We start from the raw sequence: 14,356 nt of genomic DNA, 5'->3' as shown, positions 1-14,356 counted from the left end.
AAACTTATATATTTAAAATCAGCATGAAATCCGATTCTTTTGATATATCTTTTAGTATCGAAATTCCGTTTTTTAGAGTTTCGTCTAGTATTGAGCCGGGTCGCTCCTTACTACAGTTCGTTACCACGAACTGTTTGATAAGCTGCAATACTTGCACAGCACACATTGCCATTCTTGATATTAAGACGTCAGTCAGCATGTCCGCCACTGTTGATTCTTCAGCCTAGTGTGTATTGCGAGGTTTAATTCGTTTTTTATAGGCAAAGTGCCATAATGCTTCATAAATCCATCAGAGAATTAGTCATGTGTACGGGCAAAACTTCAAGAGTAATGGTGTTATTTGTGCGTGAATGATGTCAAAGAGGGCCAAAATAATGTGCATGGTAAAGGGGGGCCATGTACGCAAGGTCATGGTCACTGTGTTTGTGTTTGGATTTTATGAAGCCTGGAACAACAATCATATCAGCTGTTTATTGTGAACTTTGTGTAGTTTGTGTGAAGCCATTCAAGGCAAAAGAAGAGGAAAACTGTTCATGACAATGCTTGTCCACACACTGATGTTGTAATTCAAAGGTTTCTCGAACAATTTCAATGAGGCATTTTTTATCGTCTGCTGTGGCCCTGACTTAGCACCCAGCGACTGTCATCTTTTTCCTAAACTGAAGATTTGGCTTGGAGTGAAGTACTTTCGAATCGAAGAGTGCCTTCAAAACAATGTCAAAAGGATGATTTGAATTCATTGGCGGTAATATTCTTTGAACAGGGTATTGAAAAGCTTGTCTACAGATATGATAAATGCCTCAATCTTGTCGGTGTTTACGTCAAAAAGTAATCGTAAGTGTACAAGTCTTTCGGTACTAAAATTTTTGTTTTATGGAAACTTGTCTTTTATTTATACCCTGTCGGAGGTTGGACAGACCTCGTATTTGTACTTTCAAAATTTAACTGAGTTTTTATTTACATACTTTTTTCAATTAATCAATTTACAAGTCCCCTTTTCTTTTCTAAAAAAAATATTCCAAATTCTGAAGGTTTCAATTTTCGTCAGCATGTTTCAGCTTTCAGCTTTGATAAAGTTAAATAACTATTTTTTCTAGACTTTCAATGATGATTTTTTGTCAAGAAGTCATATAACATCAAGACACATTTTCCCTCTTCATCTTCGAGAAGATTCGCATGATATCTGGCTTCATCCATCGCAAAAAAACCTAGTAAATCCAATTAACACTACAGGTGTTTCGCTGGAAGATGAACCCTCGTGCAACCGAACCCCGGGAATAGTTTTTCAATTCTACAAATATGAGGCAACAATATGGGGTAAAACATAAGTTTTCAAACAGTTCGTGGTAACGAACTGTAGTAAGGAGCGACCCGGCTCAATAGTAACCAAAACTCTAAAAAATGGAATTTTGCTACATCATAAAAATTGTATTTTAATGCTGGTTTTAAATATATAAGTTTCATCAAGTTTAGTCTTACCCATCAAAAGTTACGAGCCTGAGAAAATTTGCGTTATTTTGGAAAATAGGGGGAAACACCCCCTAAAAGTCATAGAATCTTAACGAAAATCACACCATCAGATTCAGCGTATCAGAGAACCCTACTGTAGAAGTTTCGAGCTCCTATCTACAAAAATGTGGAATTTTGCATTTTTTGCCAGAAGGCAGATCACGGATGCGTGTTTATTTGTTTTTTTGTTTTTTTTCCCAGGGGTGATCGTATCGATCCAGTTGTCCTAGAATGTTGCAAGAGGGCTCATTCTAACGGAAATGAAAAGTTCTAGTGCCCTTTTTAAGTGACCGAAAAAATTGGAGGGCACCTAGGCCCCCTCCCACGCTAATTATTTTCCCAAAGTCAACGGATCAAAATTCTGAGATAGCCATTTTATTCAGCGTAGTCGAAAAACCTTATAACTATGTCTTTGGGGATGACTTACTCCCCCACAGTCCCCGTGGGAGGGGCAACAAGTTACAAACTTTGACCTGTGCTTACATATAGTAATGATTATTGGAAAGTATACAGGCGTTTTCAGGAGGATTTTTTGGTTGGGGGGAGGGGTTGAGAAGAGGGGGATATGCTGGGGGAACTTTCCATCGAGAATTTGTCATGGGAGAAGAAAATTTCTATGAAGGGAGAGCAGGATTTACTAGCATCATTTAAAAAAAAAACAATTAAAAAATAAATGTGAAAAAGCTTTTTAAGCTGGAAGTAAGGAACAGCAATAAAACTTAAAACAAACAGAAATTATTACCCATACGAGGGGCTCATCTCCTTCTAATACGCCCCGCTCTTTATGCTAAAGATTTTTACTGTTTTAAAAAGAAGAATTGAGAGAAAGAGTCAAACTTTAGCGTAAAGAACGGGGCGCTGATGAGGAAGCAGCCTCTTTCATATACGAAGTAATTTCTGTGCGTTTTAAGTTTTAATGTCGCTCCTTACTTTCAGTTAAAAAAACTTGTTTTTTTTTATTTAATACCCATAAGAATCTTTAAGTGTTCGACATTGTTGGAATTATTTGTTTTCTTCAAGTCATAATATAAATTTCTGTCAATATCGTTCATATTTGGTGAAAAAGGGTGTGGGGGTGAAGGAAGTTTTGACTTCCAATCGAATGAGCCCCCTCAAAAGTTGATACAAAAACCTTTTCAATTACAACCTTATGTGTTAGCAATGAACAACTGGGTTAACTTACAGCCCTTGCCCTGGGGGCTGCTGTTGGGGTTGTTAAACCCTGTGACGTGGTTATTTGACCTTTGTGTTATTTTGAAAAAAATGGCAATTTCAAAATTTTTAACGAAAACATTAGTGGGAAAATGGTGGTTAGGAGGGAGATGCTGGTGACATCTGATTACTTTTGATTCTTCAAAAACGAACTAGAACTTTCGATTTTTAATCTAATGAGCCTCCTCCAGTATTTATACGACCATCCCATCCGTAAAAACCATATATTTTAACAATTGGTAACTCATATTTTTTTCAATTAAATGGAAATTATAGTAAATATTAAATTGTTGAAGCCTAATGGCTCTTTCGTTTAGGCATCTGATACAATTCTGTTCCGTGTACTCACTACGTTGTTTTTATGTCGGTGTTTTTTAAGTAGTTGAGACTTAGGCAGGGAGCCAGGAATAAGTTTATTTTTGTATCGCTAGTAAGTTCTAATTACTGTGTAGCTTGAAACTTATCTTATTTTTCCACCAATGGAGAGTTTTATGGCAGTCATTTGGGGAAACTAAAACATAATAATTATAGGGCACCAGGCCCCTCCCACATCCTTTGTTTGTCCTCCTCCCAAAGGCATCCAATCAATATTTCAAGATAGCCATTCTGTTCAAAATAGCTTAAAAGTCCAATAACTGTACCTCTGGGAATGACAAGACCCAGGGTTGTAGTTTATACAATTTGTTCATTTTTTACTTATGGGATTTATTATGTTGAAAGGGTGTCAGTGATGTAATTTCTTTAAAATCCATGGGGGGGGGATCAAAGCATAGCCAATCTTCCCAAATCAAGTGAAAATGACATCAGCGAGTCATCAAGTGAAATGAAAAATGAAAATGAGCCGTATAGTACCATAGAAGCAAAGATATGTACTAAAGAAAACTTACCCGTTTCTCTGGATGGTTAAATTATGTAGGCTTATCATATTTTTAATAAGATTCGGAAGAAACCAAATTTTAGCTTGGGGGCAAACTGCCACAGAGTAAATTACTGCTATTACTACTTCTGCTAATACGATGACTGGCTCCTTTTCAGGACTCCTTCCTATCTTTAGCAGGGATAAGTTCAGATTGACTCTTCCCTCTCAATTTATTAACATGCCAGTACAGGATAATTCATATGTTAGCGCTTTCTCCACTTTCTTTACATTCCTCTTATTTTCATGTGATCTATCACTGATATAATCTTTGTACAGGCACCTCCTCCTCCCTATTAGTCATAAACTATTTTCACTGATATTCCTATCTGCGTTTATAACTTTCTTCCCTAAGGCACTTTAAGTAACTTCACAAACGATTTTCATAAAATTATTCCATTCGTCTTCTATATTGTCAAATTTTAAACTCTTCAGTTTAGCATTTACCTGTTCCTAGAAAATCTATATCAAATTCATACCTAGAGTCTGTCAGTGTCGACAGCAAAACAGTCTTTTTCTAATCATCTTGACAGGCATTTATTTAATGATTTTAAAATATAAACAATTCCTACAAGGTTGAATATTTAAATATTCTAACTTGTGCTCTTCCCCATGATGTTACCTCACATTTTTAGAATACTGAAAAACTGAGCATAAGGGTTTAGTTGCATGAAAGTTCAGTTGAACGAGGGTTCAGTTGCATGGGGGTCCAGTTAAAAGTGGTGAAAGTTTCAATTTAATACCCTAAGCCGCTCCTTAGAGATTGCTGGTGCGTCCTTTTGACAGCCATCATGCACATAGTTTGTCTTCTTCGTATTGGGTATCCCTCTCAACATTTCTTGAAACTTTACCTTAATGCCCTAAACCTTTTTGGAAACCCAGGATAAAACATGCCCCCTTTTGCCAATAAAAAAACTTTATATGTTAACATTGGGCAACTTGCGTAACCTACTGCCCTTGCCCAAGGGACTGTGGGGCCTATGTAACCTCAGAGCCTTTTTTTACCTTTGGACAATTCTGAACAAAATGGCTATCTCAAAATTTTGGTCAGATGTATTTGGGAGAAAAGGGCGTGGTAGGGGGCAGTATGCCCATCGAGCATTCTTGGCTTATAAAAAGGTTACTAAGACTTCCGATTTACAATTGATTGAGCCCCCTCCAAATTTTATAGAGCCCCAGCCCTGCTACGCGGCAGGCTTATATATATGGATTCTTATCGTTGCTTGTCTTAATACGCAGACAAAGTGAGCCTCTTCTTGATGTCATGACATCGCCACAGGTTTGACACAATCAGTCTGGGGAAAATACTAATTCCTCCTTAAATTTGTGACCTTTTGAGATCATTTTTATGGCCAGAAATGTCAATGTGCCAGTAAAAAAAAAAAAAAAAAAAAAAAAAAAAAAAACTATGCAGCCAATTTTGTTGTACGGCCCCGGCATGGCGACGTCGCAAGCTTGTATATATTGATTGTCATTGTCACTTATCCTCTAATCGCAGACAATGTGAGCCTCTTCTTGATGTCGTTTCCTCTTTATAGGCTCGATACAACCACCCTGGGAAAAATGCAAATCCTTTATTAAGGTTTTGACCTTTTTAGATCGTTTTAGTGGCCCGAAACGTCAATATACCAATTAAGAAAAAAAAAATCCATGTAACCGAATTCAAAGTTGGACCCGGAATTTGGCATGTGGTAGGCTTTTACGTATTGATTTTCATTTAGCAACCTCCAAATGGGTCACCTTTGTTTGCTACTCTTTCGTCGGGAAAATGGAGAGGTCTCCAGGGAATACATATAGCATTAGAGGGTCCCAATGACTTTCAATCAACAGTTGTGTAGTTTATGTCATCTTTGTAAGTTTCTAAGAGTTTTGCGCCACATTTTGTTGGCGTCGAGGATTCTTGTGGCCTTGCTCTTCTAACATTATATTTCTTTCTTCTTCACTATCATTTTGACTCGTTCTGATTTTTGCTGTCGCCTGTATTCTAACAACATAATTCTTTGTTCTTCATTTTTTTCTTCTTAGTTACAATATGTGTGTAGATTACCAGGTGCTTTAAAGTGGAAAGTGGAATCGTGTCTAAAATTGGGTAAAGTTGTTACATTACCTACTGTTATATTAGTTTTTGTCTCTTAGAATTTAACGTATTCTCACTGTCTCAGTTGTTCTTGAAAACCATGACTATGGCACTCATGCTCCTTCATACCACACCGGATCCCGTGCTTCCTGTAAATGGCACACAATATAAGGTAAAAGAAGCTAGAGACTTGTCGCCCCTTGCTCTTAGGGTTTTCTTGAAAAAAAGACACAAATACGGAAGGTTCTTCAACCCCTCTTATCAGAAATGTCCAGATTTCGTAATTTCTGTTTTCCTTATCATCTTCACATACTTTCTTCACTTTTATTAGCTTATCCCCCCCCTGTAGGGATTGAATCCTACATAGGATCCCAATGGTTAAATGCTTTGTTCTCTGTGCCATTTTCTTATTTGATTTTTTTTTCAAACAGGATCAACTTCGTCCAAGTTTTGGAAGTCAGATGCCCATCCCTAATTATTACTTAAACCGTCATAAAGAAGATGTAATATCAACACTCGTGGAAGAAGTACGTCATCTTCGCCAGGAGCTCTCTTCACATATAAGCAAGCAACAGGCTTTAGAAACTCTCATGCAAAGGGTTCTGGTTGAGCTTGAAGAAAAAGCCAAGAAAAAAGCAAAAAAAAGCAAGAACAAGAAGAATGAAGCAAAAGCCAACATAATGAAGCTGCATAGCGAAATTGCACGAAGTAAATCAGGTGATAAAATGACAATCACATCCCTGCAAAGTGAGTCAAATATACAAAAGAATGAGATAGCTCAGGACAGGTATTGTTATTATTTTTATTTTTAAGCCACAAACATCAAAAACAAGAAGAACAATAGGGAATTCTTTTTGTAAGACAGTGGAAATATAATTAGAATGAATATATCGGCCTCATGTCCAAGGGTCGTCCTCAGCAAAACAAAATATATATGAAGAAAAACTTACAGCAAGATACAACCAATATAAATCAAATGAATTTTTTTTATATTAAAACAGTCCAAGTATCCTTACCTCAGTGAAGTTCGACCAGGACTGATAAATAAATTGAGATCTCACGAGGCAATTCATTGAAATGAAAGTGAATGATTAAAAACATGTTTTTAGTGCTAATCTTGCTTTTTTGGCTGCTGATTTCAAAGGTTTATTTGTGACAGGTTCTGTATTAACAACTATTGGATTTTATAATATTTCTTACGATCTTTTTAAATTGATTTTGTATATAGAGCATTTAGTGAATATTCTCCCAAGTCCCTATTTGAGGATATATTATTATTAATCTTAAGTCTGATTTCAATTGCTTCTCGAACTACTTGCTTTATGCCTAGGTCATTGCTAATAAGCGCGGACTCTTCTAAATGTATTTTGTGGCTAGGATTTTCAAACACATGGCTGCTTAAAGCAGAATCAAAAGAAACAGCAGCAATATTAGAATTCAGAGCTTTGGTGATATCATCTTTATGCTGTTGTAGGCGTTTCTCTGAAATCTGGTAAGTCCTACCTACATAGAATTTGCCAAAATCGCATGGTATTTGATAGACTCCAATTTGGCGAGTAACTGTAGTTTTGTCTTTACCAGAATTTAGGCGATTTATGATTTTCAAATAATTGGTAAATACAACATACAGATTATTTTTTTTTTGTGCAGACTTTTTTAAGATTCGTAGTGACTCTTGGGATATATGAGAGGTAAATTTATGTTGAGCGCATATCGCACGTGTTAAACTACGGTTAATTTTACGGGAATCAGAACAAATGTTTAGGGCACGATCGACGAGAGAGATTACGACAGTTCTTTTAACTTAGGGGTGGGGGTGGTTTGATTTAAAATGTAAATATCTATTGTTTTGTGTTGGTTTTCTGTAAATAGTAAAATTGAGTTTATATAAGCTACGAATAATTACCATATCTAAGAATGAGATTTTAATTGTAATATCAATTTCTATGGTAAACTGTAAATTCCTATTCTATGTATTAGGGTGATTTAAAAAACCCATAAGTTCATTTTCTCGATAATTCCAAAGTGAAATTAATTCATCCATTTATCGTCCCGAAAAGATATGTTTTAAGAAATACGAATTTAGCGCCTAATTTTCAATATTCTCTACATTAATATTCGCCAGTATCCCGGAGAGAGGCGCGCTCATGGGTAAGCCATTGATTTGATGGTAAAAAGAATTACGGAATTGGAAATACATTGAATGCTTGATAAAGAATTTAACCAAGGTCGTTAAAACGTTGCAATCCAATCCTTTTGCTGAAACTTCTATTAAGTGATAATTTTCGTTTACTTTATTTTCTAATAATTGCTCAGAAACTGCTACATCAATATTTGTATACATAGAAACAATGTCAAAACTATTGATAGCTGTATTTTCTGAGATATTTACGTTTTTGGTTGTCATGGATATGATAGATAACGACACAAAAATTTATGCATATCTAAATGACTAAACTACATATGCAACTATAACCTAAGATCATACTGATCAGTTTTCTAACAAAATTATAAATGAATTAAAAGACCTAAAACAAATGGTAAAACTACTCCACAGTTATATAATAAATTTTTCCTTTAGGGCAGCTTTTGTCCAAAATTGTATGGTCTACCAAAATTTCATAAGCAAGGTATTCCCTTTAAGGCCCATCGTAGCTTGTACAAAAGCCCCCGCCTCCAATATTGTTAAATGGTCATGTACAGTCTTCAAACCTTTGCTTTATTCTCATAAATTTTACATATGTAACTGGGTAGATTTAGTTAAGAATCTCCATTTAAGTGATAATTTTCCAGATCTCTACCTAGTAAGAAGGTATAGGGATATTGTGTCCAGTAGACCCTACTCTGCCATTAATATAGTTTTTTGGACTCTTAGAGGTTAATTATTGTGATGAACTAGCAGAAATAATCTCTGTATGTCTGTCGTTGCTCTGTATGGCTATGACTTGTCACTTTTCTTGTTATAAAATTTACAGAGTTATATTTTTTTTTCAAGTCCTTTGTAGCAGCTGATGCTTGCTGTGTGTTGATTTTTCAGCAAAGGGTACAGGTCAGCAAAGGTGTCATTGTGGTTGTGCTGAAAGGCAGCATATAAGACATTTTTGCACATTGGAATAAATGCCAAAAATGTTTTGTTTCAAAGGGAGGATCAGTAGCATTGTGTAACATATAGACCAGCCCCCTCCCCTCTACAAAATTCAGGACCAAATCCCTCATTCACACCCCCTTAGAAATCCTCAAATATAGGACCAAATCTCTCATCCATACTCATCTAGGAACTCTTAAATTCAGGACTAAATTTCTCAGTCACACCCTTTAGTAAATTTCAATTAGAAAAAGGTTTGAATAAAATCATTTAGAATTTAACAGTTGCTAAATTTAACAGTCTGCATAATCCAACGCAGTTGGACTACGTGCATTTAGATAAGTTAAATGTTACTTAACAAGTTAAGTAACCAGTTATTCTGACCCCTGGGTTTTTCAACTCAAAACCAAAAGGGAAATCCTTGCCATAAAAACAACTTTTGGATGCGAGACTAGTCACATGATTAAATATTACCAATAGTAGTGGAGGTCAACTTCCACAGGTCACCAAGCCTGTCCGGCGGGTGTTTTTTCAGAGAAATCGCGCGTTGGATATATGAGCCCAACGCAAGGGCGAATAGTCAGTTTTATGGAGAGATTCGAATGCAATAGATCAATTGCTCATGTTCACCTTTTCATGCAATAAGACATTGAAGCTATTTTGTCAATAGTTGTATATTGTAAGTAAATAAACCTTATTGTATTTAATCATCTTCTGTCGATGTATTAGGGCATCAGGTACAGTTCCTCTAGCTTTCAGGTACGGTCCCAAGGGAATCTATATTTGTTTCAGGAGACCTCGAACAACACCGAGATGGTTCTGTCTCCCAGGTTACCGGGGATTATATACGAAGCCCTTTTATTTTATTAATAGTTTTGCTCCCATATCCACATCAAGCTATTAAGAAAGTCCCAAGCAACTCAACGCAAACCCCCCTTTAGATAAAATCACTCCAAACTATTATTTCAACAAAACCACCCCGTAACATATGGCGCGGTCGGTAGGATATCAAGAACGGTCAGCACAATGAACTATTTAAAAAATGAGGTAGACAGAGTAATCTCTGATTCCAGCCTAACGATGGTGTCACTCGACATTGTTTTTATGTCTTTGCTGAACTTAGCCACTGACGTCAGTAAATTTGAATTCGCGCTATTTGAGTTAACAGGAGGAACTCTTTCTTACGACTTAGTGGATCCCTCGGATCTTAAGAACATCCTAAACGAAATAAAGACTCACTTAACATTTGGTCTCCACTTACCAGTAGAACCAGAAGTAGCTAACTTGTTTTTATATTATACCAAACTAAAGGTGCATATCACCGAGATCAATGAGCAACTGTTTGCTGTAGTCACAATTCCTTTGATTAATCAACAATCCATATACGACCTATACAAAATATCTACATTTCCCATCAACAATAAAGAGACAAACTCCTTCATGAGCATCATCCCAGAAGCGGAATATATGTTAATAGATCAAGATAGAAGAAAATACGTACTAGCAAATACCGAAGAATTAAAAGAATGCGTGTCATTTAAAAATTTGGTCTGCCAACTTACGTTACCTATATATAACGTAAAGATAGGATCATGCATGCTAGATCTATTCCTAAAGCAATCGCAGCAAAAAAATATACCTGATTCTTGTGAAGCCTTAATAGGAAATACCAAAAGAGAAACTTTCATTAATTTAAGGAACGACTTATGGTTATTTACAGTACCTAAAAAGACGGTAGGAACCCTATCCTGCTATAACAATACAGAAAAAATTGACCCAGCTATCGAACCGAAATATTATTACAGGATGTTGGGACTATTACAATCAAACAAGGCTGCAGACTTGTAACTAAAGAAACAACCGTCCAAACACCTCTAATCACAACCAGCACTAATGTCATGAGCCCAAAAATAATAAATTTTCAAGGAATAAACTTGTCCTTCACGATTCCGAATATAAATAATGAAGAATCTAAAACATCCATATGGCCAAAAATAGAAAAGATTAAAGGTACAATGCAATTAACAAAAATAAAGGAAGCGTTAGATATGCAAATACCCTTATTCACGGACGAAGACCAAAGATTGAAATACGTGGAGAGCCAATACGGTTTGTTCTCACCAAATTCATGGTATAATATTATAATCACTATATTCATGGTATTTCTTATTTCACTAACAATAAGAGCGCTACTAACAATTAACTATGGGAAACTGCTGAAGAGAAAAAGGATAAATAATGATGCAATTGAAGCACAAGAGATGCATCAATTGAACCCTACTGGTCCTGATGATATTTAAGCCATTTTAACAGGGAGGATGTAATAATCCGGGGAAATTGAGAGGTATTTCCCCGTACGTAACATCCTTTCCCTACTGTAGGAAATATTGTTGGTGTATAACAGCTAAAAGGCTATGATGCAACATACTGTATTACTTTTTGGCGTATACATCAAAAATACTCTTGGCAGAAAATCTTTATGTAAATATAGACCTCTAACAAGCACGAAAAAAAAATTGGTTCCTATCTTTTTATGTGCAAGAGATTTAAGAGGTCATCTCTTGTAATTTTGCTGATCTATTCCAAGACAAAAACGTTCCAAGGCGTGATAATTAAAAGGCTATGATGCAAAATGTATTACTTTTCGACTAATCACGCATTGGAGGTTCAATTTTTTTTTTTTTTTGATTAAAGTATGATCCAGAACATTAAGACCTCTATATAATCTTACATATATATATATATATATATACAACCCTCTTTAGTGCCGTGTTTTTATATTTACATGTAATCATAATAATATAGTAATAGTGTAATACCAATAAAACTATTTTTAATTGCTATATGACCAATCATACCCCACGTTACTTCAAATGTACCGGAAAATTATTAGAATTTAAAACTTCTTTTAAGAAATCGTACATTCGATTTCACTTTGAATGTTTAAAAAAAATTATATTACTGTTATGCAATTATGTGCTATTATTATGCAATTTCATATTACAATAATGCTTTATGTTATCGTATCACTAGTACCATTTTATATGTTAACAACATGATTCTGCTTGGAAATTTTTATTACAGAATTTGGCATACTACTAACATTGGCCAACAAACGTCATGGTCAAAGACTACAAAACACCTATCATGATTTATCAACCACCGAAGAATGCCCAAGACACATCTGATTCAACCGGACAACTATCACCCAAGCGACATCCCAAATAAAACCAACTACTTACTATCATCTTTCCTAACCGGTTACAGGACTGAATAATGTAGACTAGAGAAGACGAAACATCCAGCCAGCGGGTACGACCACAACATACCCACCGCAAAAACACCATTAGTGAACCCAATTCAATATGGAAACCCTCACAGACCCAATGAAGTTTTAGAACAGGAGATCCTAAGTCCTAATTTTTTAACTTAGGAATCAACTAACAAGTAAGGTGTTAGATAGTACTCCAGTCTATTGAATTAAATTAAGATAACGCCAAACAATAAAGATAACGCTTAAATGCAGAAGAGAGCGGGAGCAGGACAGAAGAACTGTATACCGGCCGTACCTTTGTACTTAAACTGCTGGGGATAGGTGATTCTGGGTTCCGCGCTTCCCATTTTATAGAAGCGTAAAAACAAAAAATCTTTACTTTTGATATGGTGATAAATTAGAAAATGACATTATATTTGTTCAATCAGTAAATAGGGCAAGGACACGAAAATTGTGATTGGTGTGAAACTAATATCCAGAACTAATAAGTGATGAACATTTAAAAAGTGCCAAATAGTGAATTATAAATTTAAGTAAATAAAAGTGCCAGTGGAAATCTTTTTATATTACGTTGTGTATTTTTATTTTTATTGTTAAAATACCTGGGATGAATTAAAAATCAAATATAACAGTTAAAACTTCAAGTAAAAATAAACAATTGGAACCAGGTATTCGTGTGTAATAACAGTAATGTCAAGTGTTGTGGTTAAATAATTTTTTTAGTGCTAGGTGCAGGACATATATATATAAGGTGTAGGAAAATATTTCTTAAATTTTAATCATCATTTACAAGGTTATGGAATTATAATAAAATTTTTATAGACGATAAGGAATAAATGCATTATTTAAAGAAAGAGATTAGACTGATTGATGGGGACATCAATCTACAATGGGAAAGGGGATATGTAACATATAGACCAGCCCCCTCCCCTCTACAAAATTCAGGACCAAATCCCTCATTCACACCCCCTTAGAAATCCTCAAATATAGGACCAAATCTCTCATCCATACTCATCTAGGAACTCTTAAATTCAGGACTAAATTTCTCAGTCACACCCCTTTAGTAAATTTCAATTAGAAAAAGGTTTGAATAAAATCATTTAGAATTTAACAGTTGCTAAATTTAACAGTCTGCATAATCCAACGCAGTTGGACTACGTGCATTTAGATAAGTTAAATGTTACTTAACAAGTTAAGTAACCAGTTATTCTGACCCCTGGGTTTTTCAACTCAAAACCAAAAGGGAAATCCTTGCCATAAAAACAACTTTTGGATGCGAGACTAGTCACATGATTAAATATTACCAATAGTAGTGGAGGTCAACTTCCACAGGTCACCAAGCCTGTCCGGCGGGTGTTTTTTCAGAGAAATCGCGCGTTGGATATATGAGCCCAACGCAAGGGCGAATAGTCAGTTTTATGGAGAGATTCGAATGCATTAGATCAATTGCTCATGTTCACCTTTTCATGCAATAAGTCATTGAAGCTATTTTGTCAATAGTTGTATATTGTAAGTAAATAAACCTTATTGTATTTAATCATCTTCTGTCTATGTATTAGGGCATCAGGTACAGTTCCTCTAGCTTTCAGGTACGGTCCCAAGGGAATCTATATTTGTTTCAGGAGACCTCGAACAACACCGAGATGGTTCTGTCTCCCAGGTTACCGGGGATTATATACGAAGCCTTTTTATTTTATTAATAATTTAGCTCCCATATCCACATCAAGCTATTAAGACTTAGAAAAGTCCCAAGCAACTCAACGCAAACCCCCCTTTAGATAAAATCACTCCAAACTATTATTTCAACAAAACCACCCCGTAACAATTGAATTGAACACACAATGGCAGCTGATCCTCCTTTGAATGCAGAACAGCAAGCAGCTTTCAACAATTATTTCAGAAGGCTGAAAATGCCAGTTTTTATGCATAACATCAATGATATGAACAGTGTTAAAGTTGCTAATGTCCACTTTGCATCTGTCAATGATGTTTTCCAAGTTGCATCAACTGTAACTTAAATTCAAAAAGGGTCATGTCTGTGAGCTAAAATAAACATCTTTAACAGAAAGTTGAGCTGAAAACCAGCAATTAGTAATATATTCAGGCAACAAGATGCACAAAGGCATGGGTACTCACATGCATTTCCAGGAAAGGGTATGAGCCTGAAACTTGTAGGGAGGAAGTTTAATGTGTAATTAGTTAGAAAGTTTTTTCAGAAAAGTTTCGTATATTTCCCAGATATTACAATATATTGAAATTTTTGTATATTCTGGTCTTCTTGGC

The 14,356-nt window shown here is 35.5% G+C and overlaps 1 protein-coding gene across 1 annotated transcript in view; it reads left to right on the top strand.

The window, feature by feature from the left end:
- Positions 1-14,356, top strand: part of LOC136042533 (eukaryotic initiation factor 4A-I-like) — an 86,284-nt gene that overhangs the window by 37,570 nt on the left and 34,358 nt on the right. The window contains exon 6 of the mRNA XM_065727494.1: positions 6,146-6,501. Coding sequence (XP_065583566.1) covers positions 6,146-6,501 — 356 coding nt within the window. The remainder of the gene's footprint in view (positions 1-6,145; positions 6,502-14,356) is intronic.

Source organism: Artemia franciscana, unplaced genomic scaffold (assembly GCF_032884065.1).
Source record: "Artemia franciscana unplaced genomic scaffold, ASM3288406v1 Scaffold_1422, whole genome shotgun sequence".
Lineage (NCBI taxonomy): Eukaryota > Metazoa > Arthropoda > Branchiopoda > Anostraca > Artemiidae > Artemia > Artemia franciscana.
This window is presented reverse-complemented; position numbering and strand designations above follow the sequence as displayed.